The sequence below is a fragment of the Nerophis lumbriciformis genome, linkage group LG30, assembly GCF_033978685.3.
Source record: "Nerophis lumbriciformis linkage group LG30, RoL_Nlum_v2.1, whole genome shotgun sequence".
Taxonomy (NCBI): Eukaryota; Metazoa; Chordata; class Actinopteri; order Syngnathiformes; family Syngnathidae; genus Nerophis; species Nerophis lumbriciformis.
In genome coordinates this window covers 17730087-17745086 of record NC_084577.2, presented here as the reverse complement: position 1 = coordinate 17745086, position 15000 = coordinate 17730087, and the positions used below count along the sequence as shown (strand labels likewise).

The 15000-nt window shown below is 37.7% G+C and overlaps 1 protein-coding gene across 2 annotated transcripts in view; it reads right to left on the bottom strand.

The window, feature by feature from the left end:
* Positions 1–2988: 2988 nt before the first annotated feature.
* Positions 2989–15000, bottom strand: part of rasa2 (RAS p21 protein activator 2) — a 71676-nt gene continuing 59664 nt past the window's right edge. For both annotated transcript variants that reach the window (XM_061925694.1, XM_061925695.1), the window contains 2 exons: positions 10737–10917; positions 2989–7159 (listed from right to left, as the gene is read on the bottom strand). In XM_061925694.1, coding sequence (XP_061781678.1) covers positions 7129–7159; positions 10737–10917 — 212 coding nt within the window. In that variant the 3' untranslated portion in view covers positions 2989–7128. The remainder of the gene's footprint in view (positions 7160–10736; positions 10918–15000) is intronic.

Here is a 15000-nt window from a genome sequence, read left to right as displayed (position 1 = left end):
CTGACACACTTTGTATTATTATTCCTCTTGCCATTAGAATGTTCCCGAGGTCCACAGGAGAGTTCCACAAGCAAGAGAAACTTTGGCAAAATGTTTATTGTACATTTTGGACACAGAAAGACCAAGTATAGAAAATAAAACATTTGTGTATAAAACAGACATTCGGGGGCAATGAGATGTTTAGGCAAAAAGTACATTCAACAAACGGAGAAATTCTTCAAAACCACTGCAATAAACCTCGAGAATTGTTCTTCACTATTCCACTGGAGCAACTTTTCTCTGTCGCCACAAGCCAACGGCCAACTGGATTCATGTGGAAATATTCATGTGAATATAACCAAGATGGCAGCTGCTGGAACTACGCGACAGCTGCATCATAATTATACAAAATAAGTGGAGCATGTTTACGTCGTTTCACTAAGAAGCACACACGTTACAGACTGTTGGGTCCTTATTTCAACCAGCGAAGCATCGAAGTGCAATAATAAAGACAATCTTTCATTTTCAAATGCAAATGTACAAAATTCCCTTTCGTTCTGTCTCGCCGATGAACGCGGCCTGCGTGAAAACATGAAAAGCGGTAACCTCGGAGACCAGTGAACAACGCCAAGTACCAGCAAGGCGACGACACGTGACCTCAGTATTGTACATCATTGTGTGGGGTTCTGAGCTGTGATGCAGGGGATGGGCTCTAGGGGACAGTGACGCTTACATGCAGGGTTGGAGCCAGTGAATATATTTTTTCATATTTCTTTGATAATCTCACCCTCCGTAAGAGCAATAATTCCCAAAAAAATCATATAATGTATGATCTCATACACGGATATTATTAGCAAACACAAACAGGATACTGCACCTGATGTTGAGCTTTGTCTTACATGTCTCTTTACAGACATGTGGGGGCGCTTTGCTGCATGTGGCATTTGCTGTTAGTTTATTTACATGTAAAAGTGTAAGATTATAATTTCATAACAATATCTATAATATATATTTTTAGTATAATTATACAAATATTATACTTTCATATCATATATTTTACACATGATAAAATATTATCTATATCAGGGGTCCCCAAACTACGGCCCGTCAGCGTCCAAAATCCGGCCCGCGGGAAGTACCAAATAAATAAAAAATATTAAAAAAATATTTTTAGTTTTTATTTATTTATTTTTCAAATATGTCCTTTCTAATCCATTTTCTACTGGTTGTTACTCTCGGTGTCAGGCAAATCATATTGTCTAAAAATGCATTTTCAAAATCGATAACGTGACATCATTGCGCTCAGGGAATAGATACACACACACACACACACACACACACACACACACACACACACACACACACACACACACACATATATATATATATATATATATATATATATATATATATATATATATATATATATATATATATATATATATATATATATATATACATACACACATATATATATATATACATATATACACATATATATATATGTATATATATATATATATATATATATATATATATACACACACACACATATATATATATATATATATGTCTTAAGTTTATCCAAAAAATAGTGCTCGATACCGTAGTAGAGCGCAATATATGTATGTGTGGGGAAAAAAATCACAAGACTATTTCATCTCTACAGGCCTGTTTCATGAGGGGGGGGTACCCTCAATCATCAGGAGATCTCCTGATGATTGAGGGTACCCCCCTCATGAAACAGGCCTGTAGAGATGAAATAGTCTTGTGATTTTTTTCCCCACACATACATATATATATATATATATACATATATATATATATATATATATATATATATATATATATATATATATATATATATATATATACACATGCATATATACATATATATACATACATATATATATACCTATATATACATACGGATATATATATACGAGTGTGAGTGCTCGCGCACAGGGTGCGTGTGATGCGTCAGTGCGTTAGATATGTGGCAGAAGTGCTTGTAGTTAGTGCATGCTGCATGCTGCCCCTGCTTGCTACTCTCTGCTTACAGCTATCGCCGCCAGCTAGCCCCTGGGTGGGTGAAAAGAGGAGCCGAGTGCGTAAGCCTCCTCCTGCTGGTACACAGCCTCTCCACCACCAAGACCCCTACAGTGCCTCCTCGCGGCCACACACGGTAACTGGGACCTTGCGGTCTCAGGCTAAACTGTAGGGGATCTCGGAGCAGCAGTGGGCCCCAGAGGCGAGGTGTGCAGGCCCACCGGTGTGTGGACACGCCCTGGCATCCGCCAACCACTGCCCCATCTATGGGTCAAATAGTCGTCATTCCCCCTGCCCCCCCCACCCGCTGCCTTGTGGTACCTTTGGGAGAAGGAAAGGCTATGGGAGTAAACCCAGACAGAAAATCAGGAGTGGAGCCCCTGAGGCGGCTGGGTGTCATTGCTGACCCCCTGCCGGCAGCTCCTGCAGCCAAGCCGATGCCAGATGTATTGCCTTGCTTTCCTCTGGGCCACATCGTCACGGCCGAGAGGGGGATCTTGATGTCTGGGCAACCCAAGATCTCCATACTTTCTGCCCAGGCTTGCGCCACGGAGAGGTCACTCCAGCCTCCCCCCTAAAGGGAGGAAACAACACGGAAGCTGGCAGTCTTAAGTTCCACCCGATTGGCGCCAGCTTCGACGGTGGGAGGAATCATTGAGAATGAACTCCCCCAGGCGCAACCCATCGTCACTACTGACGGACGGATGCCTATGATGATATACATACATACATATATGTATATATATATGTGTGTGTATATATATATATATATATATACACACACACACACACCCATATATTTATATATATACATATATATACACACACATACATACACATATATATATATATAAATACATATATATATATATATATATATATATATATATATAAATACATATACAACATATATATATAAATAAGTATAAAAACATACATACATATATACATATACATACATACATACATACATATATATACAGTATATGGCCCCCAAGTCGAAAAGTTTGGGGACCCCTGATCTGTATAATAACAACTATACACAATTGATGGTAATATTTTAACGCAGCAGATTGTCCTGAGCGACGTAAAATTTAAGATGTATGATACATTTACTCAAAATATGACAATTTTACGCTTCTGGTACGTATCTGTGATACGTACGTACGTATGATAAATGTCCTCAAAATATGACAATTTTACACTTCTGGTACGTATGTACTTTTCAATTTGGAAACCCTGAAAATCAGCAGCAGTGCAGGATGGATCCTGTTTGTGTTTGCTCACAGCCATGTATTGAAGGGCTAAAATGATCATAAATCATCGAACTTTGGGAATTATCGATCCTACTATCGTACGTCTGGGAACAATGTCAGAAAACCTCAATAGACTTTTTGAAGCACCAACATGCGTCCTCTCGCTCCAATTCCGCATGCAAACGTTACTGCTCCCTGCAGCCCATGCCCTGAATCACAGCCGGTGTTGCCAGATGGGAAATTGTCCCAGAAGATTCAAATTGAGCCGCAGTGCAAGATGTAACCTGTTTTGTTTTTGCTAACAATATCGAATGGAGCAGGGGTGTCAAACTCATTTTCATTGAGGGCCACATCGCAGTTATTGCTGCCCTCAGAGGGCCGTTTGTAACGGTAAATAATATATGGTTATAAAAGTATGGATTTGCTTCATCATATTATTATTTGATTATATATATATATATATATATATATATATATATATATATATATATATATATTACATACACTGTAAAAGTACATCTGTAGATTTTGTTGGCAGCTCAGTCGCCGGAATTTTTACGTAAAATGTTTGGTGGTTTTTACAGCATTTACTGTAAAAAAAAAAAAAAAAAAAAAAATGTACCACAGTTTTAAAGTAAAATTTTGGTGACTGAGTTGATAGATTTTTTTTGCCATAAAACCTATTGTCATTTTACAGTGACAGTGAGGGATAACTTGCTTTAAAATCAGAATGCAAGCAAATATTTGAGTACTTATTTTAATTCTAACAAACAAAACGTTTGTAATGTATGTTGATATATTTACATTCTTGTATAGTATTCAAGTAAAAAAAATGTGCGATTGTACACAGTACATGTTATTTTTCTGTCAAGTACTTTATTGACGCATATCATTTCCAGGCTTTCCATATTATAATGTGGCGAGCCAGATCTGGCCCCCGGGGTCGTATAGAGGGTGAAATTATTGTACAAATACAATAATTATCCTACACCTGGCAACACTGCTGACATAGTGCATTGTCTAAGGTGCTTCTTAACTGCCAGGTGGGTGGGTGGGGGCACTGTTTGTTTATTCAAAAAGGTAAAAGTGCAATTTGTGGAGGCAGGCAAAATATCGATATTGCAATATATTGAGACACTTTTTCTAACGATATAATAACGATTTTTAATGTCTTAATATACATTTTTATTATGATTTTTAAGTAAATAAATTTTTTATTTAAATATTTAACCTTAATATATTTACATTAAGTCATCTTGTAGGTAGATTGTAACTCAAGGACGACTTGCGCACCCCCATTCCGTTGCGGTTGCTACCTCGCTGTGCAGGCTTAGTGGTGAGCAAGGCAGTACAAGAAGTCATATCTGTACACTTGCAATAAATGTGAATGGATCATTTGAATTACTTTGTTTTTTGACTCAGTTTGTTAAATGAATAATTACTGTCAACTGGTGTACAACCTGTATTTTAAGCAGTACTTTAAATTTATCACAGAACTATGTAAAATATAATATATCGCAATACAATATATTGCGGAGGTGCGCAAGTCATCCTTGAGTTACAATCGCCCCAAAACTTGACTTAAAGAAAAAAATAATTTAAAAAACATTTAAAATAATCTATCGTTAGAAAAAGTATGGCAATATATTGCTATATTGATATTTTTCCCCGCCTCTACATATTGCACCTTTTAATCACAAAACTGTTATCGTATCGTGATACATATCGTATTGTGATACATATCGTGATGTCCTTGCCAATGCCCTAATATACCGTATTTTCTGGACTATACGCCGAACGGCCATAATGTTTTGTATTCAACAAATAGTTTTCCTAGAACACCGACAGAGACACTGAAAGGGTGTGTTATTGTTTGTACTATGGCGCTATTTTTTGGACGAGTTTGATCGCTGCACGTGCTGTGGGTTGAAAATGTACTTCCTGTTTCATGCCTCGAACCGGAAGTATAACCGTTCGTAGCGTTTTTGCTCGGAAGGATTCTTCATTCACCACTCCAAGCAACATTTGTAAGTTTTACAATATAACTAAAACAATTCTTACTAAACAGTCCCATGTTTGATGTCTGTAGGAGTGTTTTCATGCATATTTGTATTTGCTATTGTAAAATAATCAAGCTAGCGTTGTTAGCAACAGCTTTTGAAGTGGCGCTTATAGTATTATTAACTTAAAAACGCATTATTTGTGTATTGCTTTAGTTTCACAAATCCCTCAATAAATTTACTTTAATGACACCATGGAGTTATTGAGTCCTTTTAGCTGATTAGAGAGCTAGCTTGCACAGCTAGTGGGTCCATGACGATGATTTCTGTTTTGTTTTATCAGCCGTGTGACAGGCACCATTTGGAAACAATTAAGATATGTAAATTAATATTTACAAAATCCTTTGTACCTGTATATATCTGCGGCTTATAGTTTGGTGCGGCTAATATATGTAAACATATTTATTTCTTCTAAAATTTGGTAGGTGCGGCTTAAATACTGGTGCGCTCTATAGTCCGGGAAATATGGTACACGGTCTGTGGTAATGTTTTTAATACTTTACTGTAACAGAAGGTGCTGAGCAATGTCAATTTGGGTACGTACGACAATCTTCCTCAAGATACGATCCTTTTACGCTACTAGTATGACAATTTGTCGTTTCCCATCTGGCAACACTGAGCGCTGTTCCGCGGGTGCTAATAAAAGGCTGACTTGTTCAAAGCTGAAAACGTACAAAAACAAATACACAAGAAGTGTGTTACAAATATACATGGAACAACAACAATAACAAAACAAAAGGTTCAAGTTTCAACACAGGTTGATTAAAAGCAGTGAGGACAAAAAAGACATGTATCAACACATGGAATGATGGAAGGCTGGTGCTTTTACCAACTCTCCGTTTGGAAATGGCGTATAAATAGAACTATAACCACAAGTTGGCCTCAATTTACTGGCAAAGAAAGTGTGCTTTTTAAACATATTAGGATTGGCTTCCCTTTAAAGACGTTTGTCTGTTCTGTTCTTGTCTTTACTGGCATGCGTTCATTCCTGGGATTGTCTGCATTTCCTTTATCAAGAGTTTGGATTTCCTTCATAAAGCTTTGCCAAATAACGGGTTTTGAACTCGCATCCACGCTGTCTGCCCGCCTCAAGTCATGAAAAAAAGATATGTTAGAAAAAACATATGCGTTCAACAAATATATAGATTTGTTTTCACTTTTAAAATAGTCGTATTCAAAATACATTAGTTTGCTTTTCAAGTCAAAAGCTATGAAATTGTCTTTGGTCAGGAAAATATCTTCAAAACAACAAATGTACAGGGGGGGGAACAAGACAAAACCAGGATCATGTAACTGATCGAAATGGGGAAAGCGGATACCAAGTATCTAGTAATCAGTTTCTCATTTAGAGAAATATTAAAGTGCTTCTGCATGATTTATTCCCTCAGCGTTTTCATGTGAAAGAAGATCCAAAGAAAGGCAGATTGGCTTCTTAAATAGAAACGTGTGTTCAAGGGGGCGGGGGAGATGCAAAAACATCAATAGTGTTCAGGGCGGCCCCACTTCAAGATCCTCCATAAACCTAAAAACAGGGTGAATAAAATCAAAAATAGCAGCCTACTCACACATATGTGGACATGAACGACGAGGAGGGTGGCTCGTTATAAAAGGATCGACGGGACTCGGGTGTGTGGCGATGTCGCTCCTTGTTAGGTTCTCAAAACTTCGATGCTGACTGAGAGTTAGCCTCTTCTCCTCGGGGAGGGGGAAACATGGCGGGCTTCGTCTCGGACTCATCCACCTGTGTCTCTGGTGTCTTCTCTCACCAACTGGCCTGGGCCCGGTTAGGAGGTTTTTCCCACTATTGGGTTGTCTCTGAAGACAAAAGAGAATAACTTGAATACATTTGTTTACTATAAAGGAGCAGAGTTTGAGCACAGTGTACTTTTTAGTTCAGTGGTTCTCAAACTTTTTTCACCTAGTGCAATCTCAGAAAAAACTTGGCTTTCTATGTACCACCATAATGACCAACATTAAAATACAGTAGCGTAGTAGGCCTAAGTATTTATTAAAAACAAGGCAGACGCTTTAATTAACAACAATATTAAATATTTTTGTCAACTGTAACATTGCACTCAGTTTGAACAGTAACACTGTGTTTGAATATTTATTTAAGTAATTATATGTCATACAACTACATAGAGCTTGCGTATTCAAGTTTGAGAATCATTGATTTAGTTGATTAACTCTGCAACCATTCAGCAATTCAACAGATTAGGAAATAAGATTGAATTTGTGTTTTGTTGCTTTGATGATTTATTTAATCCATAAAAATTTATAAAATCCAATGTTTCCACAAGATTGCTCCAAGAGGGCACACATCCGGGCGGTGCGCCTACAGCTATGAAGATCGCACTGCATGTGATGTGGCCTCTGGGTGTGTGTGTGTATGTGTGTGTGGTGGAAACAGCGCAATGCTGAGAGAGTCGGTTCAAAAAAGATGGGGAAAGAGAGCAAAGGGCCCAGAGAAGATGAGAGAATGTGTCAAAGGTTTTGCGATCATTTAAAACAGACGTTCCACAATAGCACTGCATCGATGATGCAGCACATTACCAGAAAGCATTCTGCATTTTTTAGTATGTGTGTTACCAGCGGAGAAAAAGAGCAGAAACAAGGTAAAAGTATATTTGTGTAACTAATGCCATTTTATATGTTTGACTTGCATAACTATGTTTTATTCCAACACATGTGAGGACATGTTAGCATTTACAGTTTGTTCAGTATGCTAATGCTAACTATCCATTCATTTTCTACCGCTTGTCCCTTTTTGGGGTCGGGGGGGTGCTGGAGCCTATCTCAGCTGCATTCGAGTGGACACACCCTGGACAAGTCGCCACCTCATCGCAGGGCCAACACAGATAGACAGACAACATTCACACTCACATTCACACACTAGGGCCAATTTAGTGTTGCCAATCAACCTATCCCCAGGTGCATGTCTTTGGAGGTGGGAGGAAGCCGGAGTACCCTTAGGGAACCCACGCAGTCACGGGGAGAACATGCAAACTCCACAAAGAAAGATCCCGAGCCCGGGTTTGAACTCAGGACTTCTCAGGACCTTCGTATTGTGAGGCACATGCACTAACCCCTGTACCACCGTGCTTCCCCCTTTTTAATTGTGTATGTGTTAAATTGTTAAATACAGTGTCACTCAATTTATCTTACTTTATCAGAAAGTGTTTTGGTTTAATTTGTATGGCGTCACATTAGTGCCAAAAATCCGAGCGCATAAAAACTGTTATCGCGCGCTGATTCTCCACTTCGTGCGCGCGCGCGACACCCTTTTGCGCGCGCGTGGTGACTTTTTGTGCGCGCGTGGTGCCTTTCTGCGCGCGCGCGGTGCCTTTCTGCGCGCTCTCTGTGTACTCCTGGCATCTCTCCTCGCGCTGTCATGTTTCTTTTTGGCACTTTGGGGGCGGGTATGCTTAGACGGCCCCTCCTTTCTGATTGGCTCTGAGCATTTTTCATATGACCAATCATTCTCCAGCGTAGCAACGTTGTAGCCATCTTACCTCGGACATCTAGCCTCAATCATTACATTGATGTCAATGGTACATGTACTAATTAAATTACCATAACTTGCTCGATTTTCGACCAATTTACAAACGGTTTGCCTTGTTACAAATCTTATTACATGTAGATATGACATAGGATGCTGTACCTGTTGAAATGACCTCTTTCGCTTTAAAAAAAAAGACTTAATTGTGCAACATAGTTGTGTAGGGTCAGTGTTAGTCAGTTCTCTAATTATTTTAAACTGTTTCAGAATACATTATTAAAAGCTATTTTTAACATTTTAAAAACAAAATTCAAAGATTATTTCATTAATTTTATGGCTGAATCAAAAGAAATTCCATAAATTAGAAAACAAATGTTCAAGAAGAAGTGAAAATATAAAATAATGTTATGGTTGGATGTTATTGCTGGTGGACCAGTTCTGGCTGAAAGATGTGATTATGGTGTTTGTTGTCTTATTATTTATTTGGGTCACATTTTGTATTACCCTGTATTGTGTTTATGTGGTATGAAATAACCTTCATCAGCGCGCAACATTTTTTTATCCACTTCTTCCTCCGTAAATCTTGATACATATTGACGATGACCCGCCCTACTATACTTCTGATTGGCTTTGGCATTTTTCAGCATTTTTCGCCTGACCAATCAGAAAGGAGAGGCCGTCTAAGCATACCCGCCCCCAAAGTGCCAAAAAGAAACATGACAGCGCGAGGAGAGATGCCAGGAGTACACAGAGAGCGCGCAGAAAGGCGTCGCGCGCGCAGAAAGGCACGGCGCGCGCGCAAAAAGGCACCACGCGCACGCAAAAGGGTGTCGCGCGCGCACGAAGTGGAGAATCTGCACGCGATAACAGTTTTTATGCGCTTGGATTTTTGGCACTAATGTGACGCCATAAGTTTGGCTCTTTATTTGTCATCTATTACCTGGTTTTAGCTTACCACGGTTTTTTTGTGTAACTTTTTAAAAAAATATATAACTAATAAATAGTGACGCTGCCATTGTAAAAGTGCAATTTCAATGTTATGTGCATTCATAAGAAGAAAGGATAGAAGTCATCAGAACAATCTTTGTTTATTTCAACTATTTTCCCTAAAATATGCATTGCAGCTATCGTGTGTTTTATTTGATTGCTCAATTACTTAAAATAATTAATAGCTCCATCCTAAAGTATATAGCTGGCTTGTTTCTGAACGATTAGCCTCAAAATGTTATGCGAATCAGTCATCAGTGATTTTATTTGTGTGTAGCTTTGCAACATGGGAGCAAGGCGTCTTTACTGCTCCGGATCATTTGTAGAGATTAAACCGACTCAGTAGGTGTCTACATTATACAAAACTTGTGAATTTGGACTAATTTTTATTAATGACAAAAAAGTTAGGAGGGGATACATAATATTTCAGCATATTTCTGTGCTGCCATAAAATGTGATTTTAAATCTATTTTCCTCAATTGATGTCCTAACATCATGTGTTTTATTCTGTAGATACTTAGCATCATCTACAACAAAACTTGTGAATTTGGACTCATGTTATTAATCACAAAAAAAGTTAGTAGGGGATACATAAAACTTATAATTATTGCTAATTACACCGAAGTGCTGCCGCTGTCTGAACAAGGCACAGAGCTCCGGCCCAATGCGCGTTACTGCAGTAGAGGATACACAATATTTCAAGGATACAGAATTTCGCACGACACCGGAATTTGCATGCATGTTGCGCAGCCAATTAATCTTTTTTTTATTATTACTACATTTTCATAATCGTGAGGAGCCATTATCAAAATCTAAATTAAAATTGGATTCATTGTCTAGCCCTAGGGCTGGCACAGCTGTGTAGACGCGAGGTCTGTGTGATGGAGTTCAATGGTGAGGACTTACAGGCTGCCGTACTGCGCCGTGATGTCGCCTCTGACCTCGTGCTGCCGCTGAAGTTCCACCATGACGTTTCGGAGCTGTTTGAGAGTCTGAAAGGTCTCTTTGGGTTCCTGGATAACGAACTTGGAGTATTCCTCCTGCTCCCGCTGGGGGCCTTGGTACACTGCCATGCTGGCACACGCGTCTAAGTACAGTGAAGAAGAATTACACTTTATCATGTCTACTTTGTTGGTATTGTATTATGCTGTCTTCAAACAGTCAGGCTGCACAGATTTAGAGTCGAAACTTTGTCCACTCAGTGTTGCATGAAGAAAAATATTAAGGAGGCGGTAGGACACTTTCAAATATTTAGCGCATTAAAGATTCTAAAACCTATCAAATGTTGTTCAATATATGCTAAGCTATATGAACAAAACACATATTTGCTTAGTGTTGTTGAGGAGTGCTTCGCAAACTGCTCAGAAAACACTCGGCTTTCCAAGTACCACCATAACAATGACCAACATTAAAATACAGTATCGCAGTAGGCCTCAGTATTCATTAAAAACATGTGTCACGTGATAAAAATGACGGAGTAAGATGGTTCTGTTTGGGTCTTATTTGTTTATTTTGACGTCCTCACAGCCTACAGTAGCCAGATTGTAACGACTTCCATTAAAGGCTGATAAACCTTTAATCACGGCTCGAGTCACAACATTGCAATATCCAATTAATTGATTCTTTGCTGTACCACTAGATGGAGCTTGTGTACCGCACAGTTTGAGAATCTCTTTTGTAGAGGACAAAGCAAAATTAATTTGGAATAATATCATGGTTTGGTTTTTTTACATACAAAAATGCTCAGGGCCAATAAAAGAAACAAGATGCACATTTATAAATTTTAATGCTCGGATTATGTTGTGTTGTTTTATTTACTCTTGGCATTTAATACCTTGCCCAAGAACTAAAGTTGGGAATGTTCCTTTTTTTTTTTAAGATAACACTTTTTACAGAAATTGTTACCAATGCGTGCTGTCCCTGTTTTAAATAAATAAACTTTGAAAAATAAACTAGCTTGACGGCCAGGCTAAAGGCTAGACTGTGACTTCAATTCCATCTGTTTTATCAATCATCTTTCAGTATAATACCAGAGTGGTGAGTATCTAAACATGTTATCATTTAGAATATGTTTAATAGGTGTATTAGGTATACTATAGATATTAGACCTGGATTGTGCTTCTATACATTTAGCTGGTTAGCTTCCTTCATTCCTTCATTGGTGGCAACTAAAGAGAGACAAGGAAGATTCCGCGGGTGAATCCAATCCAGCAATTCCAACAGCCACTTATATTGCAAATTTTGATAAACAAATTTGAGAACACCAGCATCAGGCTAGCATTGTTGACTGCCAAAAAATATCTGTTTCTCAGCTGTGGTCTGTTTGGGCCGCAGGTGTACTCAGTTGCGAAACACTTTTGCACCACTTGTGGCAGTAATGACAACCTGAAACAAACAGAAGAAGTCTGGAGCCAAAGTAATAGAGAAGTTTCTTAATTCTAAAGGCTTAGTGGCCACATGTGTGCACAGCACGTTTTAGCTCTTATTTCCAAAATTGTGTACACTACTGAATTGGGGTCTTATGGCCGCTTATGTGGACACTTATACTGCCATCTGGAGGTGTCAGAAGAGTATAACATACAATGGAATTTTGAAAAAAAAAGTGTAAAAATAAGAATTAGCATGTCACTAAACATGAAGTACACATTTGTGTACTTATGGACTAAGCTCATCATATCAAAATATGATTTTTAGTTTTTATTCTAATTAGGGACCAATAAGCCCAAATAGCAAAGAGAAATTAAAAAAAAAACAAGCATGTAAACAAACAGCTTGGGCCTTAAGATGTTATGTTCAAAAATGATGACTTAAGTGGTGAAGCTCTATTTTCATTTGCACTTCAATTTTATTGACAGTTAAGGTAAGAAACAAAAACAATTACTGATTTAGTTTTTTGTTTTAGCTCAACATAATTATATGTAGATGTATTTGTTGTCAGTTATTTATGAGTCCCTTCTTATGCGTGGTTAGTACCTATTTTTCTAATCAGCCTGACCTAAGCCTAGTGTTTGTATGTTAAATAAATAATAATCATTGTAATTAACACATGGTTTTATGTTATTTGACTAGGTTGTACACTGTAAGTTGGTTAGATATAATTAGTAAATACAATTTAAATCAAGAGTAAGATTACTAATTCAGTGTTAGTATTTGAGTGGGCCCCCAGGCCCCTTTGTAGTGGAAACAGAAGAAGCTCTGCAAGGTTTCCCCTTAAATGTAACTGAATGTAGCGCACAGCCATGGCATTTTCATTGCCGCCACACCTTGAAAATAAGGTATAGTTTTTTTATGTGACAACTAATTAAAGTAATATAATATATTGTATCCCCCAGAAGAAGTCACAAAAAGTCAGATTCTATTTTTAACTTTTATTGCCAATCTTATACCAACAAAAGGCACAATTTGAACAGGTTTACCTCCCGTGCAAACACTTCTGTCTCCGTGCTTCCCCGGCCACACAACAACACTTCCTCATTCTCCGCCAATCCGCTCTTAAGCATGGACGATGTGTTTGTGATCATGGGAATAACTAACATCAAAATAAAACCACACTGACATAAAACATTACCACTAGCAGGTTGTTACAGTATGAATGGATATATATTGCTTATTAATTGCGCACTATTTACATGACTTTGATCACCAAAATCAGTGCTGCCGAGGCCCCATGTAAACAAGACGCACACCATTGTCTGGAGCGTAGTCAGCATGTCTGCAATGTGGACGTAACTTTAATACATCCTAGATATACCCGCGGACAACAATCTACAAAATGTGCAAATATTAAGAGGACAGTGACTGCTTTTAAGGAGAGAAAGTTCAACTGTAGCAGCGCATAGCAAGTGTGACGTCAGGGACATCGGAGGACAGAAATAGAGTCTCTAAACACGAGTACATTTTATAATAACACTAGGAAAAGATGCTAGATTTTTTGCTGGTCGTTATTATCAAAAAAGTCATTAAAAGTTTCTAGACACTTGAAAAATTCTCAAAGTACATTGTACAATAGGCAGCAACAATCTAAAATATGGTAAAACAATGTAAACATGTATGTTAATACTAATTAATAGCAACGGATTTGTTTTTAAATGTATGTATAATTTTTTTGAGCCATTAAAAAAAAAATCATATCATTAAGTAGATTATGCAAATTATGTGATGACGTCATGGTAACCACACTCATAGTAACACGCCTTACCCCCACTGCCCCCATTTTGGCAATCTAGGGGAAACTCTGTCCTGTGTTAAAGTGTTTTTTTTTTTTTCAATTAATTGCTTTTACTTACTATTTGCAGGTGGTCTCTGAAAGTAACCCTCGGGTATAACAGGGATCTACTGTACTCATTAGGAGATTAAAATTTGAACACAAACTTTGGAGTTTAATAAGTAGCTCCTACACTTACTGGTAAAAGTACTTGTGAGTTGTATAATCTAATTTGTCAAAATTGTAATGGCAGCTTGTTGATAAGGTGATGTCATTATTCACTAGGGCTGTGAATCTTTGGGCACCACACGATTTGATTCGATTCGATTCTTGGGGGTAACGATTCGATTCAGAATCGATTCTTGATTCAAAACGATTATCAATTCAAAATCAATACGTTTTTAATAACATTGGGTTCCAGTTCTATGATGAACTACATTCCTCCATAAAATAGATAAACAGCTCTAATACATTTCCATATTACCTAAAATAAAATTGGTTTTGTTTAAAATAAATTCTACTTAAACATTTAATAAAGTCAAATACAAATAAGGCAAAAAGAGAAGTATTCAACAATTCTCTTTTGTAAAGTAAATCTTTAGAGCAGATATGATCATCTACATCAACAATATGATTTGCCTGAGTAGCTGGACAGGACAGATTAAAAAAAACAAAAAATAATATTTTAAATTATTTTGAAATCGTTACAAATAAGAATCGCGATAATTCGAAAATCAATTAATTTTTTTAGACAACCCTAATATTATTTACCAGTCAAAACATGTGCAGATCTAAATTTGAAAATGATTCTTATCCACATAATAACCAATAATAGGGCCTGCATGAACAGGACAGTAGCGTATGACGAACATCCATCAATCCATCCATTTCCTACCGCTTGTCCCGTACATGTATAACATGAAGTTGTATTTACTGTCTTTACAGAAACACACACTCACACACACA